This window comes from Rhipicephalus microplus, chromosome 6 (genome assembly GCF_043290135.1).
Source record: "Rhipicephalus microplus isolate Deutch F79 chromosome 6, USDA_Rmic, whole genome shotgun sequence".
In the NCBI taxonomy this organism is placed as follows: Eukaryota; Metazoa; Arthropoda; class Arachnida; order Ixodida; family Ixodidae; genus Rhipicephalus; species Rhipicephalus microplus.
In genome coordinates this window covers 147,921,631-147,942,202 of record NC_134705.1, presented here as the reverse complement: position 1 = coordinate 147,942,202, position 20,572 = coordinate 147,921,631, and the positions used below count along the sequence as shown (strand labels likewise).

Genomic DNA, 20,572 nt, shown 5'->3' with positions numbered 1-20,572 from the left:
TGCAGCATGGTACAGCAACAGAATGGATACAATCAGCTGTTAGTAGTACAGTTCTTCTGTGGTCTGCTTCTAAGCGAAAACTGACTCGTTTTTTTTTTTTTTTTTTTTTCCGAACATTTGTTCTGTTGCAGAGAGCCAAATCATTTACTGCATGGCTAGTTGCGTGCAGCGCTTTGCTTACTCGGCACACATCAGGACTGCCAATCTGTTTGCTGTAGAGTACATCAACTCCGCTTCAGGCCATGCCCAGGTGCGGCTAGTAGCCTGCTGGGTTAGCGCAGCGACGACGAGCTTTCCGTAGGCATTGTGCTCTCTGCGATGTTCTAGCAGTCCTGGCAGCGGACTGAGGCACGTTTGGGCTGTCACTGAATAAAAGCGTGCAACATGGTTACAGCAGCACTATGCTTGCTGTATGGTGCACATGTTTTTCAGTGCCCACGACGCTACACTTCGAGACGGTGAGCTGCTTGAGTTTCTGTAAAGCGGTCCGCACTTGAACACAGTCTCGCACAATGAAGCAGCAACGATCAACAGCCCAGCGTGTTCAGGTTGTCTCCTACAAGAAGCGTGCAGTAGGCTTAAAGTGATGCTACGCCACATGCGTGCCCTAGCAGATAACCGAGGATGCTTACCGTTATAAGGCTTTTAGTCGGTGATAAGTAATACCGGCGCGTTTGTCGGTGGTCACCACTGAGCCTTCGTTCTTTCCTGATGATTATACACTGTCAACACCGCGATCTCACGGAAGTCTGAATAACTGATCGGCTGATCTCTGCACTTATCAACGTGACTGAAAACCGTTCACGGCACATTGTGGCGTCTGCTAATTCAGCGGTGCAGTAATATTTTCTGGCACAAAAGGTTTTCGCGGTTCACAGATATTTGCAATAACAAGTTCGCAGGGATAACGTGGCAACAGAAAGCACTAGACCGGTTCGACTGACGGATCATGGGAGAGGCCTTTGTCCTGCAGTAGGCGTAGTGAGGCTGATGGTGATAATGCAGTGGACAGTTTGTATGCACTAACTGGTAAACACAAGCCAAACACTACAGCTTAAGCGGTCTGCGAATGCGTTAGTCTCCATGAGACTCGGTACTCGGTCGGTTTTTCGTCGCAACTATATTTTAACCGTTAGTACGCCTAAAGTGGGTATGTACCGATGAGGTTTGGCTGTGTGTTCATCTAGCGAACCTTTTCAAGTACACTTGCCCACACTGTAGCTCTGCTCAATGTATCACAGCTAAAACTTGTCATACTATACAATCAATGTCATGTTGCAGACTTTGTTTTTTTTGTTTTTCACCTGATCTAACAATATTTTCATCTACCAACTGGCAACTTTTTTTGTGTGGTACACTCGTGAAAAAGTTGCTTTGGAAATCAAAGTGGAGCTTCATTATAAAGGCCACCTAAGCTAGCTATTTGACATGTGGACTCTGCATTAATACGAAAGCAACCAAATGCTGCACTTACACCGTTGTTAGCTGCACTGAAAGAGGATTACTATGTCCGCTGTGGGTGGCTTATTTGATGGTGTCGTAGTTAATTTGCCATTGTCTAGCTTCGACACCAGCTAGGCAGGGAAGGTGTTTGTTGTTCGGAATGGGCACCCCTCGATCAGTCGAGTGCTTTGTGGTAGTGCGAAGAAAGAGCCGTTGTCTGTTAGAGACTCTTTATTGCAGCTCTCGGGCATCTGTCTGGCACCTGTGCTCTGCAGCACCTGCATACTGTAAAAACCGCTAAATAGGTTGAATTAACAGAAAAAGCACAATGAAAAGTCGACCCTCGTCTTGTATATCAATCATTGGCAGAAAAAAATTAAGTCTTGCAGCAATGGGCAGGCAGCTGAAGTCAAAAGCCTTCAGTGCCATCATGAGCATCAGCACAGGCTAGGCAAGGCCTACAGTACAGTGTTCTAGCAACGCCATTTTGATTTGGTTATCTTTGTCAGTCTGCTGTTTTCTTTTTTTCATTTCCTTCAGAAATGAGTGGTAGTCAACGGCAGTTTATGATAGGCTATAAAAAAAAGCTATAGAGTATACTGAAGCGCACGGCAACCTGGCAGCACGACGGGAATTCGGTGCGTTGTAGAAAAGCATCTGATACTGGAGGAGTCAAAAGGAGCGCATCACATCCTGCAGTAACAAAAAAAACAAACTTCATTTCGTAGACGGATTGCAGTGCACCCCAAACTGTAAACACTATTCGCCGAATTCTTCCGGAAGCTGCTTGCAAGGTTGCTACACGCGACAGCAGAGTGCATTCGCGTGAAAGCTATCGAGATAGCACGCGACTCTGTGCTCGCAAGGGCACAATTCAAGGGCTCTCCTTTGTGGCGACACCGATTTATGAAGCAAAAGGGGTTTGCGCTGAGGCATGTGCCAAGAACTGCCTGGACATTTTGATAAGCTGGTCAAGTATTAGCGCTTCGTCATAGGGCTTTGTCGACAGCATTGATGGGACACATGGGCAACGCTGAGGAAACTCCGATCTGGTTTTATATGCCCTCGAATTGGACTGTGACTGCTAAAGGATCCAAGCAAGTGAAGATCTTGACAACAGGCAGCGAGCATTCGCGGTTTACAGTGATACTCGCGTGCACAGCAGATTGAAAGAAGCTGCCCCTTTATATCATTTTTGGGAGAAAAGGGCTACCAAAAGTAGACTTTTCCTGAGGTGTTATCGTGAGTGATGAAAAAGGGTTCACGAGCTTTGCCGCATAGGCGAAGCAATGAACGAGACCACAACGAATTGGGAGGTCACATGCAGAATGGCAAGCATATCAAAACGTGCCCCCCATTTCTCACGCACAAATGATGCACGAAACGTAGTCACAGGTACAGATGAATTCGAATAAGCATCTCAGTTGTTACTTTCCCGCGTTTCTGATAAGTGCGCCCTTTTTGCAAATGGAGATTGTGCAACTATTTCAGTGACTTTTGTGCACCCGGTAACTAGAACAGAATCGTTCCGGTGAAAGCTCAAGGCCAATCGAGACGTACGATTCTCGCCACCGCGAGATAAGGGCGCGCGAGTGAGCATCCACCCCCTTCCTCTCCGCAAGGCAAAGTACGTGCGGGAGTTGAGAGGGCTCGCTGCCGTGCCGTGATGATGTGGTGTCGTGCGCTCATCGCGCCATTTTGCCAGTAATGCCAAAAATGCGATAGTTTTTGGCATTACTGGTAAAATGCCCCCCCCCCCCCAGATGCCTGTCGCCAGTGGTGAATGGTAGATATAAATAGCTTGCAGTTTGAACGTTCAAGGACGTGCTCCTCGGTGGTTAATGCCTTGCATTAACAATTCAGAGGTCCCACGTTTGATTCAGTGTGGCAGTCTTTTTGTGGATTATTTTTCTTTCTTGCATTTTTATATATATATAGATACGTATACATATACGATGATTGACGATGACGCCCACGTCGACAGCGACGCCGGCAGCAAAATCCAGCCGAGAGTGTCGATATAATAAGAATCGCTCATGTGCTCCTACTCTGGAATACTGAGGAGTCCTTCCCAGATCGGGGAAGTGGGATCATGCGAAGCTTGGCGTATTCTGTTCATACCTATATTCCGGTTTTTGCAGTACTTTCCGCCACACCACACCGCCTCTGTTTATCTCGTACTGTCTTTAAATTCCTGGCCATGGCCGATGTGCTCCAGTGGGGTCAGAATGGAAAGAACACTGGCATTCTTTGATTTAGACATACATTCAAGAACCCTAAAAATTAGCCTGGAGGCCTCCCCCCTCCCCCGCTGTAGTGTGCCCCACACAAGATACAGTATACTCACGTTAAACTGAACCTGAAGGGACCAGGAAAGCATGTTTAACATAATTTTCATTTACAAGAGGTGAAAAAGGGCGCACAATACAAGTATGAAACCAATCCTGTCAGAAGCACTTGTTTCGTAGCAGTTTCGTTGAAGAATTTTCATTTTCGAAGAGTCTACTGTATAGAGAATTTAGAAGTAATGTCGGGATACTGGTTTAGTATTTGAATTTCAGTGTTAAGCTTTAAGGCACTACTCCACAATAATGCAAGCAAGGCAGCATCATGGCAACATGTAGGGATCTTTTTCTTTTTGTGGGTTATTTGTTTAAAGTGCTGGTTACATGCTTTCATGGGTTATACACGAGAAAGTATGCTGCCCTAGTTTTCTAACGAAGGAGGGATGCGATTGCATAAATTCCAGATACTGTCAACTGCATTCTATCGAAATGTTAACCATATAAGCACCGACATTGGTGAGGTGGGCTGTAGGTAACGATGTCACATTTACATTCGTTATTTACAGTATAAAACTGAGCGTCTGTTTGTGCACTCCTGTTGTGTGCAGGCACAGGTCCAGCTGCTGAAGAGCAGCATAGCACTGCTCAAGAACGAGCCGGTCAAAGTGTGAAGAAACAAGGTGGGCCAGCCACCACTGCCGACAACCGGCCCAAGAGTATTTTCCTGTACCATATTTATTTTTCTTTTCTTTTTTTTTGCCACACACTGCAGAGACATGGAGGGTGTTTTTTTTGGATATGTCAGAAAATAAAAGAGCATTCTATTCAGGTTTACAAACTGCTTTTTCTTGGCTGTGCTTGAGAGTTTGTGGTGCATTTATGCCTGTTTGATAAAGTCGCACAGAGCCTTCTAATTACTAGCTGCAGGAGTCGGCGTTTTCAATTTCGTGCCTCCACATCTACCTGAAGTTCCCAATCGATATGAGGGAATGCAAATGAATCACTCGAACATCGATCCTTCGTGCCATTAAAATTTTAATACTTAGTGTAACAAGATACGAGCATGAAACTGAATGCGTTTCAGGCGCAAGTCTATTTGTATCAACGGCTGGGGAGTCACATGACTTGAGCGAAAATGACACTTATGGCGCCATTCTAGAGGGACACACTGCTGTTGACTGTGGCAGTAGTGATGCCGGTGAAATAGAACTGCAAGGAGGCACGTTACTAGCACTTTGGTTACACGGGCCAATTGCTGGCACTCGTAAAGAACCTTGCCTTTAACATGAACATCGTGGAAGTGGTGTAAAACGTGATGTTTTTGCACGAGAAGTCTGACCCGGAGGTGTTGAGCGACTTGAAAGTATCACAGATTGTGCAGCACACGTGCAAAAGTAGAGTTAGTGCACAGTGTGTCTTGGAGCCTGAACATGCAAGTTTTCAGGCTACACTGGAACCTCGATATAACTAACCGGGATATAACGAAGTATTGGTTATGATGAAGTAAATGAATAGTCTCTCAATAGTACTAGCAATATACCTTTATAACGAGCTTTTGGATTTAATGAACTTGTTTTGTTGTAAGGTGCAACTTTTTTATCATGAGATTTGAGTGTAATTCAATCTGGTATGTGTTATGCTGTTAATCAATGTACCATTTATAGTTCACAATAGTCTCATCGCAATTGCCATGTATGAAAACATGTCTGTACCTCCATTTGTCTCTGAAATGTATGGGCAGCAATGGCTATGCCTGACTTACTGGAATGGCCCTCCTCGACATTAATTCAAATGTGCCTTCCATTGCTACTTTAAACTGCAGGAAGTTTTGATTGCGAAAATGTGCCAATCTCCTGTACTTTCGGTCAACTCCCGTAGCGTATTAGAGCTGGTGCCGTCGCCTAGTACTTGCACCATGTGAAAACTAAACTCCCATGTTTGCTTGCAATGTGGAAACTGCACATGGAAGCTTTTTAAATGCGAAGCACTTTGTGAATCGAAGCGTTCGTATCTGCGTATTTATCCAGCTAGCCGCCTACGTCTGGGCGCTCTGGTCGTCACCTCATTAACTCTGCATGGAAAGGTACGACCAGCATGACCATCTAACGATGACACGAATAATGTGAAAATTCTGCCTTGCAAGTCCTGAAAAATTTTCCTCCAAACACATTTGGCACATACCCCTTATATGTCCTGGTATGCTGGTATGTGCCACACACGATTCTCAGTTTGTCACTCCAGGAATGGGAAAATGGACGTTGGCAATATAGAACCTGTTTACTATAACTAACTCAAAAGTTTTACAAATTGTAGTCGTTATACCAGCACAGTAGAATCTCATTGAATTAAACCTGAACGGACAAGAAAAATTGTTCCATTTAACAGGAGTTCGGTTTAACCAGAAAGGACCTGTGTTGCAGCATAACAAATCATATCAGAGGCAGTTGTTCCATTTAAGCAGCAGTTTCGTTTTTTGAGAGTCCACTGTAGTTTGTTCTATATGGACTCTCCCTTAAAGACGTGCCTTTAGCAACAAAATACTTTTTTTTTCTGTGCATTTTTATCAAAACGTGCCAACAACTCTCTCGTGTCGACTTGGGCTTTAAGCGTGTTGAGCGACGCTCGCTGTGTGTTGACGAGTGAATGAAACTGCCTTTCCAATGACCCTGTGCTGTTTCACCGAATCGTGGTACCGCCACGTAGGACCTATCGTGCTTGGCTAGTTGCGTGCAGCATGCATCACATACTCCGTTTTTCCTGTCCACTCTCAGTCTAATGCATTGACATTAATCATGGGGGGGAGGGGTTAGGGGGGGAGATTATGGACCACCCTTGAAATGAGGCTGGGGGAGACTCCCCTCGCAAGTCTCCCCCCTTGAGATTTAGCTTCAGTACATCATGGATTCGAATTACATGACAAGTATAGTGCATTCAAGCGTTTTTGTTTTTAAAGCTGATTATTTTTAAATGTGTACCTGTGTTCAGTACCATTCAGCAGAACGAGACTAGAAATTGCAAAAGCTACTCGACCAGTGCAAAAAGCACTGAATAGAACAATGCATTTACTCAAGCTTGGATCCCATGCTCGTTTTTAAAACTTCATTTCAAGCACGATTTAATTATCATGTAAATAATGATACTACCCATATTTTAAGAAAACAAAAATGGCCACCATGGCCTGAATTGTGTACTCCCTTGGGATTTTTTTTTATCAAAGCCACTGGTCTAACGTATGCACCCATTCGTCTGTTATGTCTGTACGCTTCACCCCGGATCGTGCACGGGTGCGGCAAGTAGCCGTTTTGTTCAGCATTACAAAGACATGCATTTTGCAAGCAACGCGCCAAAGGCGTCGCAGGATGCAGTGGCAGCGAATGGCAGCATGATGCGCATGATTACCTGCAAGTGATATCTGCAGATGACTGATTATTTGACAGTGTTAGCGATGGGTCAAAATGGCACATTCATTGCCAGCAGCCTCTATACCTTATCTCTTTTCTGTGTTAAGGCACTGCCGCAACCGCACGAAAGTCATTATTGGTCGACCAGCCTGTGTCGTTACTCAAAGGTGGAAGACTTTTCGCGACACATTGTGGCATCGCCGAGTTGAGCGTTGCAATGTACTTCTATGCGACAAAAAGTTATCACTTCTCGCATTGATAGCTTCTTGCGTTTAAAGAGATTTTTTTATTAATTGGTGGCGCAGCCAGGGAGGTGGAGAGGGGCTCCTCAGTCCTGTGCGCGCACTGAATTTTTTTCGCCATGGTAGGTACTTTGCAGCACCCCCCTTCTTAGGTGACTGCAAAGGAGGCGGCCGCGCCCCCCCCCCCCCCTGCCCCCTCATGCGCATGCACACCTATGTCAGTGCACGGTCGTAGATGCAGAAAATAGCATCAGAAAAGTTTGCGGGCAAAACCTGACCGCTAGTAGAGTAGAATCTTAAATAGTGGCACACACCCACACTGGGAGATTGGCTGATAACCGGGTAGTTAAAAAGGAATTCTTATATATTAGATTAAATATCGTCTATTTAAAGCAGTGTTTCAACACTTTTGTGTTGAAAATTGGTGGTGGAAAGAGGCAGCTCACAAACTTTCAAGAAGCAGGAAAAAAAAGTATGGACAAGTAATCCATACAAGCAAGAAAGTGAGAGGGGACATAGCACCCACCGCCTCTGTCATGCTACCTAGCAGTTGTAGTGATCCTTTGTTACATGGCATCTATTTGGGATTCAATGATAAAACACAGAAAATAAAAACAAGAGCTTACGATAATCTTCATTTTGATACCACGCTGCAGTCACTTATGTTAAAATAATCCAATCATTGGCTTGCACTCTTCTCCATCATTTCTGCCCCCAGTAGATCTAGCGGACACCAATACGATTGGCAGCGATGTAATGACTTTATCGCACAATTAAAACACTCTTCTCATGTTAGTTCCAAGACCTATGCTAGAATTCTCCCCAGCCATCAGTCTATGCAAACCACAAATAAAAAATGGGTGCTTCAAAAGCATAGGAGGGCCCCTTTAAGAAAATGCACATGGAATCAACTGCAGAAACTCTAGGCGAGTTGATTACAAAGGTCTGCATGGTACAAAGGGACATATCACACTTTTATTGCTTACAAGGTTTAATGAACTTCAAGCCAAATAGTGTACAGACCACAACGCACAGTTCAACACTTCTACTCTGCATGTACCTTTCGCACCGTGCACTCCCGGAGATGCAAGACTTTGTTGCTCCTTTGCAGTAGGTACACAAAGTTGCCTTTGAAAAAGCAGCACCTCAGGTGCACTGCTTGGTGATCTATATGAAAGTTCTGCAAGTAAGCAATGGTGTCTTTGCAGCCTCTTAGGTTTTTCTCACACATGACGTAACAGTCAAGGTTCCTAATCTGTCGGAAGACAACATCGACTATTAGCTATCAAGCCGACTTCACAAAGCAACTTGTTTGGTAAACCACTCGCCAAGCATGGGAGATGTAATATATACAACAGGTGTTTTCTGTGGTCTGCTGGCTGATGAGGAACCAACTAAGAACCTGATGAGTTTGTGTCTAAAGCCTCAGTCCATGAAATAGAGGCGCCTGGAGAGGTCATCGAGCATCCAGTCCATGCCGTCCAGCAGTCCCTCCATGCCAGAGAATGCGCTGCAGCCGACCATCTTCCAGTGGAGGTTGTTGATGCCCGACAGATTGAGCAGCTGAAATTTTTGAGGAAACACAAGCTAAGTGGCAATGACCGAAAAGGCATATGCCAGTGTAGCACGGGCATTTGGAAGGCCATTGAACTGATAGTCTATTGATTAGATGGTCAAGTGTGAGCAGCTACACAGGACGTTTCTAAGGCCGTTGAGTCAATAGTCTATCGAATCAACAGTGAACTCCATAACTCCGTTGAAAGTTCAATGGGAATGGAGTGATGGAAGTGGAAACAGTGCTGACATGCCCGCTCATTCACACTAGAAAAAAGGAATCTATCCAGTATGCTTTAAAAGCATACCGTGAGTACTGTGAATTATTTAATACGGTGTTTTTAGCACCTGGAATGTGCGAACTGCACAAACCCTCAACAACGGCAACGTGCTTGTCTTCATCGTGCTATCTTGCTGTGCGTCACTTGCCACAGTTTCGCTGCTCAACAACGTAAAAGCTAAATACATAATCATAATTAAGACTGAACAACTTATTGAAACATTAATAGACATACCTGAGTTATTAAGTGAAGTTAAATGATTTAGCTTCAGGTGACATGAACACAAAAATAAAGATCCGCAACGCCACACATTTTTTGCCACTAACGCCAACACTACTCAACGGCTGTTGAAAACTGCCATGTAGTAGAGCAACAACTTCATCAAGTTAATAAAACTGTGGTGTTTCGATGGCCACTGACTGAGTGGTCTCCTTAAAGGCCTTTTGTGACACAGGCACAACATACACATAGTTCTAATTTCCCTCCGAATTTCTTCTCTATATGCAAGAGGTATTTACCCAAATCTTTTCCGAGAGCAATGCATCCAAATAAAGATGGCATACCTCTGCAATTTGGTCAGGAGGCAGGGCCCCCGGCATGTCTTGCTTGTTGGCCAGGACCAACAGACTGCTTCCGAGCAGCTTCTGCATGATTTGAAAAAAAAAAAAAAAAAACACTTTTTGTGGCTCTGTCAGACCCCGATTTTATCTTTCATGCAGGTTTTATCCCGAGATCATCGAATCATTTTTTGTTCTCTACAAAAATCATGAACACTAATGCTATGTTTACTTTCTTTCTTAGGTAATAGAAAAATTGCAAATCCCTCTGCAATATGGTTCCAACTTCATATATTGCACTTGATAGGAAAGGTGCCATGAGTGTGCTTTTAGTTAAAGATGTCCTTAACTATTTATGGCTTAAAATAGAACAAAAAGTAAATAAGTGACACTTGGGTGTGCTGAAAACACTCGAGACACTTTCGTTGGTGAAGGACAGTTTACCTCAAACTAAGAAAGGGAGTCCGGGCACCCCCCTGACTTCAAGCCCTGGTGAGGCTCACCTCCTCACAGATGAGTGACCTCAGCTCCCGGTGGCAGTCCTCCATGCGGCGTCGGTCAGCACTGTCCACCACCCAGATGATGGCGTCGGTGCTCTCAAAGTAGTTGCGCCAGTAACCCCGCAGGGACTTCTGGCCACCCACGTCCCACATGTTTAGACGAAACCTGCAGCACAACCCCACATGACCGTCACTTGGTGTGCCGTATCCTTGCCTCACCAGTAAAAGATGCTAACGTGAAGCGTAGTCAACGGTGCCTGAACACGGATAATTGCCCGTTCGGAGATGACAAAATTATTAGTGTTTGTCTAAAGAACTGCCAGCATGACATGCTGCAACTTTGCTTTTATAACTGCAAAAAATGCACCAGGAATGCAGCTGACAAATATGAAAAGTTTGGTTGCGCAGGCTTCAATATTACAACCCTATGTGTGTACATCCTGTAGATGTTTCTACTATTGATGTAGTGGGATAAGTGGGATGGACAATGGAAGTAGGTGTTTCCATCTGTCGGCTCAAATCTTGATTTTGCAATACTGATGTAATTTTTTATACTCGCATTAGTCAAATAAGAAGCTTTCTTATGAAAAATTCAAGTGGGCTTATTTTCTAGCTTCACACTACAAACATACAGATCAAGACATGTTTCATGCCTTAACTCAATAGCCTAGAGGCAGTAGCAACTTTTTGATTGTGAGCAAAAGAAGTCAGTGTAGTTCATGAGCGAAACTTCAAGGTAAACTCGAAACAAATAAATAATTAAAGAAATTCTCGCCTTAATCGAGATTGGAGATTTGAACCTACAACACTTTGCTTCGTGGCACGCTGCGTCTAGTATTTCGGCCAACATGCAATTATCATCATTTATACTAACGGAACCTATTTATATACACCGTTTACTGTTGATGGTACGCACATCTCGGAGGTGCTTCAGAACATCAGAGGCTTTACTGTGGCCCGAAAGCTGGGGTACGCACCCTATCATGTTGCGTCGCACTACATATGCATAGACGTAGGAGGTGGAGGACGTCCTCACTTAAGCTTTCTTTGCAGCATGATTTAGGAGTCTACCACAAAGTCAGGCCAGGCTATCAGTTGGGGAGGCCCTACGAACACGGTCCAATTAGGCTGTCGCATTATAATTCTGAAAGCGAAGTTGAGGTGTCCGCCAAGTTTTTCGTTTCCGATGTCCTGTATCAAGACATGTTTAATACGTGATATATATACCATTTCACGAACAATTATGATCTTGCAGGCTTCCACAAAGCTGATCTGCCGCCAATATCTATGTTCCATTTATAAAGCACGCTGATCATAGCAAGTAAAATAAAACTGCTTACCCTCGGTGCTCGAGGGTTTTGATGTTAAACCCCAGCGTGGGCGACACTTCTGAAGTGTCCTCCCCATTGAGTCTCTTGAGCAGTGTCGTCTTGCCTGCATTGTCCAGCCCTCTGGGACGGTCGAGCTAAGGTGAAAAATTTTATCTCTCTAGCACAAGTACGAAGCACAAATATTAAGGAATTCAATAGTGTTGCCCCTGTATGGTTCCCAGGTAAATAATAAAACTAAGAGAGAACTACGCAGGCTCGGTCAAGGAACACTACTCTGTCAAAGTGCAGGTTTCATGATCATGCGAACAGAAACATGTTGTGTGATTTCGTGTTATTTTGAGAAGACTGGGAACATTTTTCGTAGAACGAAATCAAGCAAGATTGTCATGAAACGTGTGTTTTGAGCTCCTCAAAACCATAACTGTTTCTATGGTTCTGCGGCCCAAGAGTATGGTCCCTAAAATTATTGTATTCTAGGGACCATACCAAAAGCAAGATGGGATCATGAAGTACCCTATATTGGAGAGCTCAAGATTCTTACTTTTTTGACCACCCGTGATTTTTCTTTTTATGGCATGTACTCAAGCTGTACAAATATTATGCACAATAATAACTAAAAGCGCGCCGTTTCTACTAGAAACATTACGTTTGTCAGAGAGTAACGTCGAAATCTTTGCGGCAATTGCGAATGAAGTTGACGTGTTTTTTTTTTTTTTTTTTTTTTAACCAAAGACCAGTGGCACCAACATGTGTTCGTATAAGGAAAGCACCGATCTGAAACGCGTGAATTGTCCCTGACGTCACACAAATAAGTAAATGTGATGTGGAGATACACCTATGCCCATTTTCTTGCGGCGGCAGAGTTACAGTTGTAGGTGGAGCTTGCGTTTATTCTTAGGTTGTAAACGACTTAGGTCGTGCGAGATGTAAGGATACAGGATGAGGACTCGGATTTCCTTCTCCTTGCGTCTCAGCTTCTTGAGAATGGTATGAAGGCCCATTGCGCCGAGGCGTTGCTCTCAAGCCGATGACAAGTGGGTGCGGTGATGCCGGTACAACGCCGGGGAAACCGATGTGTCAAACGCGGCAAGCACGACACACGGTCACCCACAGGAGCGCTTGCACAACACTATCACAATTTCGCCGTTTCACCGACGCTGCTCATCGCTGTAGATAAGGAAGCCTCTATCACAAACGACGCGTTGAAAACAGTCTGGAGTAAAATGGTGTGCGCAATTTCGCGTGGGTGAAGTGAAGGAGACCCCGTTAAGCCGAAACAAAAACCAAACACAATTTTAAAAGGCTCGGCTTGGTTTGGATTGCAGTGAGCAGTATATTTTTTTACATTGTTAATGATAATGAAGTGCATATGCGATACCTTTACAGCTTAGTTCGAAATTTGAATTTGAGCAATATTTTCACTGTATTAAAGTTTTAAACTGTAAAAACTTGAGGTTGTACAAGTTACTTGGCTTGGCTTGACCTTGTTGGCGACGCAATTTTGATCACAAACATGTATGAGCGTGCTTGGTGCATTGTTTGTGTGCACACACGCACGCACTACACACCGCAACCGAAGCGTACGTCGCATTGGTGTGCAGTGAATACCCTTAGCCACAACTCTCTATCTGCAATGATTGCAGAGTTTTTCACCTGTTGACACCGTACTCGGCGGCGTGCTGAATGACCGGAGTTCTTCGCCGGCTGCTGCAAAAACTTTAGAATGAAGTAAGGCCGATACAAATCTCGTGCGATCTTCCTAATATGTCCAGCCGCGGTACGTTTGATGTGCGGCGTGATTTCTGCGATGCGTTCTGTAATGTTCGTTATTTTTTAAAAATTTCCCCGGAAACGTAACCCAGGCTATGCGTCTAATTTCGACAACGAACGAAATGAGAGTTCGTGTAGACTCGATGCGATCGAGGCACTATGTAATTGGATGAGATGAACTCGTTTTGGACCTTTATTAGCTGCGAAAATGTGTGCGACACGCTTCGAAATCTTGTTTTTAGGACGCTATCAACTGAGTGTCAGACATTACACACCCGAACTCAAAAGGCGGTCGTTCCGAGCGCTTGCAGTCGGCTCATCGTGGCCGTGTTGAATTTGTTGCACCGCGAAAAATCTCAACTAGGAAATGAATAAGTGCAATATAATTGTTATTTTCTTAATCACCCTTTACAGGGCCTGTATCTGGTGAGGCAAAAGTGCCAGTAAGTAAATACAGCGCATAGCTGAAACGCATGGAGCATCAAATGCACATCACTTATTAAAGCATCTGTGTCACAAAATGTTTATGTAAATAAGTGTAAATGCTTGTGCGAAAAAAGACGAAAAATGAACCAGCAGCAACACTCAACAACTTCTTTAATGATAGTTTAATTCTGGAAATCATAAATTGAGAGGCCGTAACATATTTTCTGCCATAAACGGAAAATATACCTTATGACATAAATATAGGCTAATAAGAGTATGTAGCATAAGCTCCTTATAACGTATCAAAAAGTGGGCCGAGTTCTCTGTGACCATTTTGAGTACTTTTTATCTTTAATGCCCGTATCACTTTTCAAAAGAATTCAAATATTGAGCGTTTTCCACAGTTGAAACGCTGCAGTTGTTGCTTTAGGTTAGACAAGTTTGTCTTTTGTAAACTGCTTCCATTGCCTTCAGTCCATCAGGGCGTGGTCCGAAGAAGCAATAAGTAAAGCCTGCCCAACTAGAGGCTATGTTCCATAGGTACATCTACCTCCCAAACATTCGACTTGTGTGGTCGTCGTCCATACTTATTACTAGCATCAAATGAGGCACAATGTCATTTGCTTCTCGCACCACTTTGTCAACCAGTATCCACACTCGCGAAAATTATAATTGTTTGAATTTTTATTGTCCCAAAACCACTACATAATTATTGGGGACAACATAGAAGAGGGCTCCACATATTACGGCTGCTTGGGGGTTCTTCAACGGGCACCTAAGAAGACTGCAACCTACACCTAAATACTCGGGCCTCTAGCATTCCACTTCCATTAAAGATGTGGCTGCAGTAGTCGGTGTCTCTCTTGTAACGTTTGAGCCAGGAGTGGAACACCGGGACCACTGGGCCACCATGGAGTGCCCAGTTGGCATCAACAAATTAAAACTAGTAATAATAATAATAAAAGACGTATTAGAGGCTCAATGCTAAGAGGATTTATTTTGTATGAGACAATTTAGCGTATTATATTCAATGACACAGCAACTCTACTGTGTTAGAATAGCGTTTCAAATACATCTGTGTCTATGCAAACTTTGAAAAGGATTAAAACTACTTTGTTACATCCCTTGCTGTTGTAATGAGGTATGGATTCATGCCCACCAATTTAACCACTTTCCAGGCATGCTCATTTAAAATTCCTCTCTTGAATTAGCTCATTAAGGCTTGAAACTGAACATCATGTCAGCATTGTTTGCTATGTTTATGTTGAAACGGGATTAACAACTGCCTTCTTCCCATCCCGTGTACTCAGATTTGGGTGCACGTTAAAGAACCCCAGGTGGTCAAAATTTCCGGAGTCCTCCACTACGGCGTCTCTCATAATCAAATGGTGGTTTTGGGACGTTAAACCCCACAAATCAATGCCTTCTTCCCATCAGGATCGACGTTGACGGCCTGTCAGTGTTCTTCCCGTACGACTACATCTACCCCGAGCAGTATGCCTACATGCTGCAGCTCAAGCAGTGCCTCGACGCCAAGGTAAGGGCCACCCATTACTCAGTGAATACTTGGGGCTGACGAGCGGATCTGTAAATACACGGCTAAAAGAGCACAACAAGAATGTGCGACAGCAACCTGAACCATCTTAGTTTACACTGTGGTAACTGCCATCATAAGTCTTTGCGACAGCGTGTTCAGCCTTGCGAATTCTGAGTTAAAAAAGAAAGTGGCATTGTTTATCGCCACGAAGACCAGTGCCTCAGCGAAATAGTTGAGGCAGTATAGATTGCTTGTGCGAGAGAGGAATGTGTCAGGAACGTCATCGCTAGCATTGGCTAGAGATGAGCCAAGGTTTTTAGAAACTTGGTGATGAAGATTTTGTCTATACTACCCAGTGCATTTTATGCTGGTTGTTATATCATTTGGCTTTGTTTATTTTCCTTACCCGCTGGTCCCTCGTGCATATTATGGTTTCGTTGGCACAGTAAGCAGTTGGAAGTCGGTGCTGTTTACTCTCTCTCTCGACTATCTTTTCCAGTTTTGCGCACAGTTACATGTGATGTTAAGCTCTAGGAGTTGTCATGTGTTTAGATGGTGCCATCCAGTGCCACTGCATATTTTTACATTGTCGTATTGTACACATATTGTATGCAGTCAATGTCATAGTGTAGCTCTAAGAATGTAGAGGCTATGGTCTGTATAGAAGTAACAACAAGCGTACCATTAAAAGGTACCATGGCATTTCTAGACGAATTCAATGGACAAAGAGACGTTCAGGGGAAGATGGAGGCCTCAAAGTGATGGGAGATCATTGAACGGCCAGTGTTACTGGAGCCAGCAGGATAGCTAAGGGGACTAGTTGGTATCACGTTCTCATATAACGACTTTCAGTGCAAGAAGTGGCACAGGACACAAGGGTAGCACACGCTACTTCACTTCACTTTATTACCTTAAAGACCCCGGTGAGAAGGGTATTACATAAGGGGTGGGTTAACAAATGGAGGTTACAGAGAGTGACCTTCTGACAAACAATATGTATTTATGTTTTGCGCAAACGTTGATGAACACGTGATGGCTGCAGTGTCACGGGGAAGGCCATTCCAGTCCACTGCTGTTCGAAGAAAAAATGAGGCAGCGAAAGTAGTAGTGCGATTGAATAAGGATGGGTTGTGTGGTGAGATATGCGCTTTGGTGGGATGATGTAAGGTGCTTGATTGAGGGAACTGTGAAAGAACTTGTGAAACAAACAGAGGCTGGCGATGCACAGAAAGATTAGCAATATCAATGTCACATTTCAGGGATGATATGCCTATGTCGTATGAATATGAAGAGTGAATGAACCTAGTGGCACGATTTTGTACAGATTCTATTTCGTTTATTAGGTATATCTGGTGCGGGCTCCAGATGGGCGCTGCATATTCTAGTTCAGGTCTGATGAGCGATTTGTAAGCCAGAAGTTTTATGTCTAGTGGTGCGTGACGCAAATGACGCTTTAGGAAACCGAGGGATCTGTTCGCGGATGATATGATGTTGTTGATGTGTGTTCCAGGAAAGGTCAGATGTTAAGGTGACGCCTAGGTATTTATATGACTGAAATTGTTCGATAGCGGAATTAGAGATTAGGTATGAGAATGATAAAGGATTACGCTGGCGTTGAAATGATACGAGTTTGCATTTAGGGGGGTTAAGCTTTATTAACCAAAGATCACACCACTGTTGCACAAGATCCAGATCCTGTTGGAGTGTAGTTTGATCAAAAATGTTAGTAACTGTGCGATAGATGACACAGTTGTCGGCAAATAAACGGATATGGGAAGATACATGAACAGGAAGATCATTAATATATAATAGGAACAAGAGGGGTGCGAGTATAGGAACAAGAGGGGTGCGAGTTCTAGCTCCCTCCCAGTAACATCCGGCGTCCCTTGGGGGACGCCGGATGTTACTGGGAGGGAGCTAGAACGGGTATTTTTAATGGAGACGAACTGAGAGCGATTAGTAAGAAATTGTGTGATCCATGCAAGAATGTTGGGGTGCAGGTTCAGCTGGGAAAGATTTAACAGTAGGCGTTTGTGTGGTACCTTATCGAAGGCTTTTGCGAAGTCGAGAAAGATTGCATCGGTCTGAAAGTGACGGTCGAGAGAAGAGTGTATATCATGAATAAATATAGCAAGTTCATTTTCACAGGATAATGATTTACGAAATCCGTGCTGAGAAGAATGAAAAAAATTGTTGGTGTCAAGAAAGTTCATGATGTGTGAATATATGACATGTTCCATGATATTGCAGGGGACGCTTGTTAGAGAGATGGGTCGATAATTTAGGGGGGACTGTCTGTTACCTGATTTGTGGACTGGAATGACCTTTTCCTCCTTCCAGTCGTCTGGTGAAATTCCTGTTTCAAGTGACAATGAGAACATCATCGAAAAGTACACTGCAATCATTTCCTTAGTATTTTTTAACAATTTAGAGTTAATATTGTCTATGCCAGCTGAAGATGAAAGTTTTAATTTGTCAATGAGTGATGAAATGCCACTAACGGATAACACAACAGGGGCTATCACTGGTAATAACGTAGTAAGTGGCGTTGGAAACGGTACGTTGGCTTCTTTAGTGAACACTGATGAGAATGCGGTGTTAAAGATATTGGCACAAACAGTGTCGCTTACGTCTTCATTTTTATCGTTTGTAAGCGTGATGTCTCGTCACACACCACAAATTACTTGTAATGTGTGTTTCCTTTCTTTGTATTGCATCGTCCGTCGCACTTGAAGTTTTTGTACGAGAGCTGGAGCCAAGGTTTCAACAGAAGGAGTCATCTGCAAAGAGATGTCCTCTTGAGGGAAAATTCTAGATGCCTCACAAGAAGACGAAAGAGTCACAGGGAAAGAGCACCAGGAGGCTCTTTTCTTGTGCTTTTTCGTTCCTCTTGTGGTGTTTTAGGAATCTAGAATTTTCTCTCATTATCGTGTACCAACTGGCCCAGTAACGAGTAATTTTAAGAAGTCCTCTCGTTGAAAACTTGCCTCTAGCAGCATTCGATGTTGATGATTTCTCGTCACATCAAATTATCGGATCACATTTTTCCGCCCTGGGTCATCTGCCCAAAATCAGGCAGTGTGGGAGATGGGGGTGCCAGAAACTGATCTCTAGAGCGAATCTTAATAATAAACACTCCAGTCATGGAAGCATGGTCAAGTGTTGTATATATTTACTTAATTATATTACAAAACAGTATGCATAACTCACATTGCAGGGCCCCTTTCAATGTATAGTTGTGCGCATAATTGAAAATCTGTGTCCTCTGGTATAAGAAAACTGTGTCCTTTTTTTCATCAGTGTCATTTTTCCTGTAGCGCTGATGAGGTCAATTCTCTCTCTTTGTTAGAATTTTTAGTCTCTTCAATTCTCCATCGTGTACTGAACTTCTTCAATATTGCGTGGATTTCCTGCTGAGTAATGCACAATGGTACACATTTGCATGGGATGTCCGGCTTGAAATACACCCTATCGTTTTTGCAGGGCCATGGGGTGCTGGAGATGCCATCGGGCACGGGAAAGACTGTCACCCTGCTATCCCTCATCCTTGCCTATCAAAAGGTCAGTCTTTTCGTAACCATTGCTGCATTCTCTTATGAGACGGGCTGAAGAGCTAAAGGTGCGAGTCGAGCTGTGGCATCGATCGCGGCATGTTCCAGCACAAGAAGGAAGAAAAACCTGAAGTTGGAGCAGGGAATAAAAGATGACGTGACTGTAAAAAAGCTTCGGAATTCTTACTGTGCTGCCAGTTCTTCGTTTCCCCATCTCTAATTTTTTTCTTGTCACACTGGAAAGTGTCATGGCTGAAGTCCCAACCAGCCCTACTTTCGGCTTTAGCTGCGTGGGAGTTAGCCTTGCATCAGAAATGCATGCCATTTGTACCGTAATGCCAAAGATGGGGCTTAGTTTCACACACAGCATGTGTCCATTTGCTTTGAAGAGTAGCATTTAATTATCTCTGATTCCCACCAGAATTCAAAGACATATAATGAAAATATAGAGCAATGGAATTTATTATATTACGATACGCCAGTGGTCAGAATTGCTATGTGCTTGCAAACACACCCACATTGAAGGCCAGGACTAAATATAAAAGACTGAAATGTCTTTATCTGGTTATTAATGATTACGTTCCTATAAAAAAATCCAACTATCTACATTTTCTTCATAGTGAAATAGTTCACCATACCCACCTTGAAGTTGTGTCATAGATTATGCCAGCATCGACAAGGTGTATACGTAGTTCTTTAAGGGAGCCCCGGAACACTTTCTGAGCATAGTCGGAAAATGCTGCTGATCGGTTGTAGAGGATGCCGAGAACAGGTGAGCCAAAGCACAGCATGTGGCCTGGAATTTACAATAAAGTTCCGAAGTTAGCCGAAAATTGCTTTCTCTTCTCTCGACCAATGATACTACAGGCTCGAAAATCACTGCATCACAGGCCAAGTATGAGCCATTGGCTGAATAGAGCATGGCGTGCTAAGTCGTGTCTGGGGCCGCTGTAAAGTGCCGTGTTTTGGCTGCGCGCGCAATCGCACAGAAAAGCCATGCATACCAAAAAGCAGAAAAGGAGAAAAACTTCTAAAAGGTCACAAGGTGCACGTGAGGTATTTTCTTAACCTGCGCCATATGTTTTCCTGCTTAATTTTCAGTGCTTTCGTTGGGACGAAGGAAGAGAGAATGCGATTGCAGCTTGCGACAAGTTTTTGTAACTTCGCTCATACAAAAATCAAACAAAAATCTGAACACTTTAAAAATTCCATTGCTCAATAGAATTCACTTCCTCGTGAATGCAGTATCAACAGACCCTCGTACCCATACTCGCTTGTCAACCTGGCACACTTGAAATAAAGCTACTTATCATTGCGAAAGACCGTCTGCTACGTCTGCCACAATGCCGAGGTTGTTGGCATATGGGTCCGCCCCGTCTTTGACGCGTTCTTCGTCGCTTCTCCCCGCCCCGGTGGTCTAGTTGCTAAGGTACTCGGCTGGTGACACGCAGGTTGCGGGACCAAATCCCGGCTGCGGCTGTTGCATTTCCGATAGGGGTGGAAATGCTGTAGGCCCGTATGCTCAGATTTGGGTCCATGTTAAAGAACCCCAGGTGGTCGAAATTTCCGGAGCCCTCCACTACGGTGTCTCTCATAATCATATGGTGGTTTTGGGACGTTAAACCTCACATATCAATCAATTCTTCGTCGCTTGAGCTGGTGGGTTCTTCGTCTCTTAAGCTGTAACACTTACA

General features: G+C 43.9%; 3 protein-coding genes across 6 annotated transcripts in view; 2 read left to right on the top strand and 1 right to left on the bottom strand.

The window, feature by feature from the left end:
• Snx6 (sorting nexin 6) overlaps positions 1 to 4,566 on the top strand; it is a 47,615-nt gene extending 43,049 nt beyond the window's left edge. For all 3 annotated transcript variants that reach the window (XM_037418704.2, XM_037418705.2, XM_037418706.2), the window contains exon 13: positions 4,337 to 4,566. In XM_037418704.2, coding sequence (XP_037274601.2) covers positions 4,337 to 4,399 — 63 coding nt within the window. In that variant the 3' untranslated portion in view covers positions 4,400 to 4,566. The remainder of the gene's footprint in view (positions 1 to 4,336) is intronic.
• A 3,758-nt stretch (positions 4,567 to 8,324) lies between these two features.
• Positions 8,325 to 12,868, bottom strand: Arl2 (ADP ribosylation factor-like 2). Its single transcript, XM_037418708.2, has 5 exons — positions 12,531 to 12,868; positions 11,604 to 11,714; positions 10,267 to 10,429; positions 9,770 to 9,850; positions 8,325 to 8,934 (listed from the first exon to the last, which is right to left on the bottom strand). The coding sequence occupies exons 1-5, from the start codon at positions 12,593 to 12,595 to the stop codon at positions 8,797 to 8,799; spliced, it is 558 nt and encodes a 185-aa protein (XP_037274605.2). The 5' UTR covers positions 12,596 to 12,868; the 3' UTR covers positions 8,325 to 8,796.
• A 293-nt stretch (positions 12,869 to 13,161) lies between these two features.
• The window catches only part of Xpd (general transcription and DNA repair factor IIH helicase subunit Xpd), a 77,878-nt gene continuing 70,467 nt past the window's right edge, over positions 13,162 to 20,572 (top strand). For both annotated transcript variants that reach the window (XM_075866860.1, XM_037418709.2), the window contains exons 1-3: positions 13,162 to 13,322; positions 15,228 to 15,327; positions 18,811 to 18,888. In XM_075866860.1, the coding sequence (XP_075722975.1) occupies positions 13,318 to 13,322; positions 15,228 to 15,327; positions 18,811 to 18,888 (183 nt within the window). In that variant the 5' untranslated portion in view covers positions 13,162 to 13,317. The remainder of the gene's footprint in view (positions 13,323 to 15,227; positions 15,328 to 18,810; positions 18,889 to 20,572) is intronic.

Bases quoted from the DNA above. Each gene is read 5' to 3' on its own strand.
- Arl2 (XM_037418708.2), bottom strand. From the start codon at position 12,595: ATGGGCCTTCATACCATTCTCAAGAAGCTGAGACGCAAGGAGAAGGAA. The intron at 10,430-11,603 runs GTAAGCAGTTTT...GTTGTGCTGCAG, and splicing joins AAAACCCTCGAGCACCGAGG to GTTTCGTCTAAACATGTGGG. The intron at 8,935-9,769 runs GTATGCCATCTT...CAAAAATTTCAG, and splicing joins CTCCTGACCAAATTGCAGAG to CTGCTCAATCTGTCGGGCAT.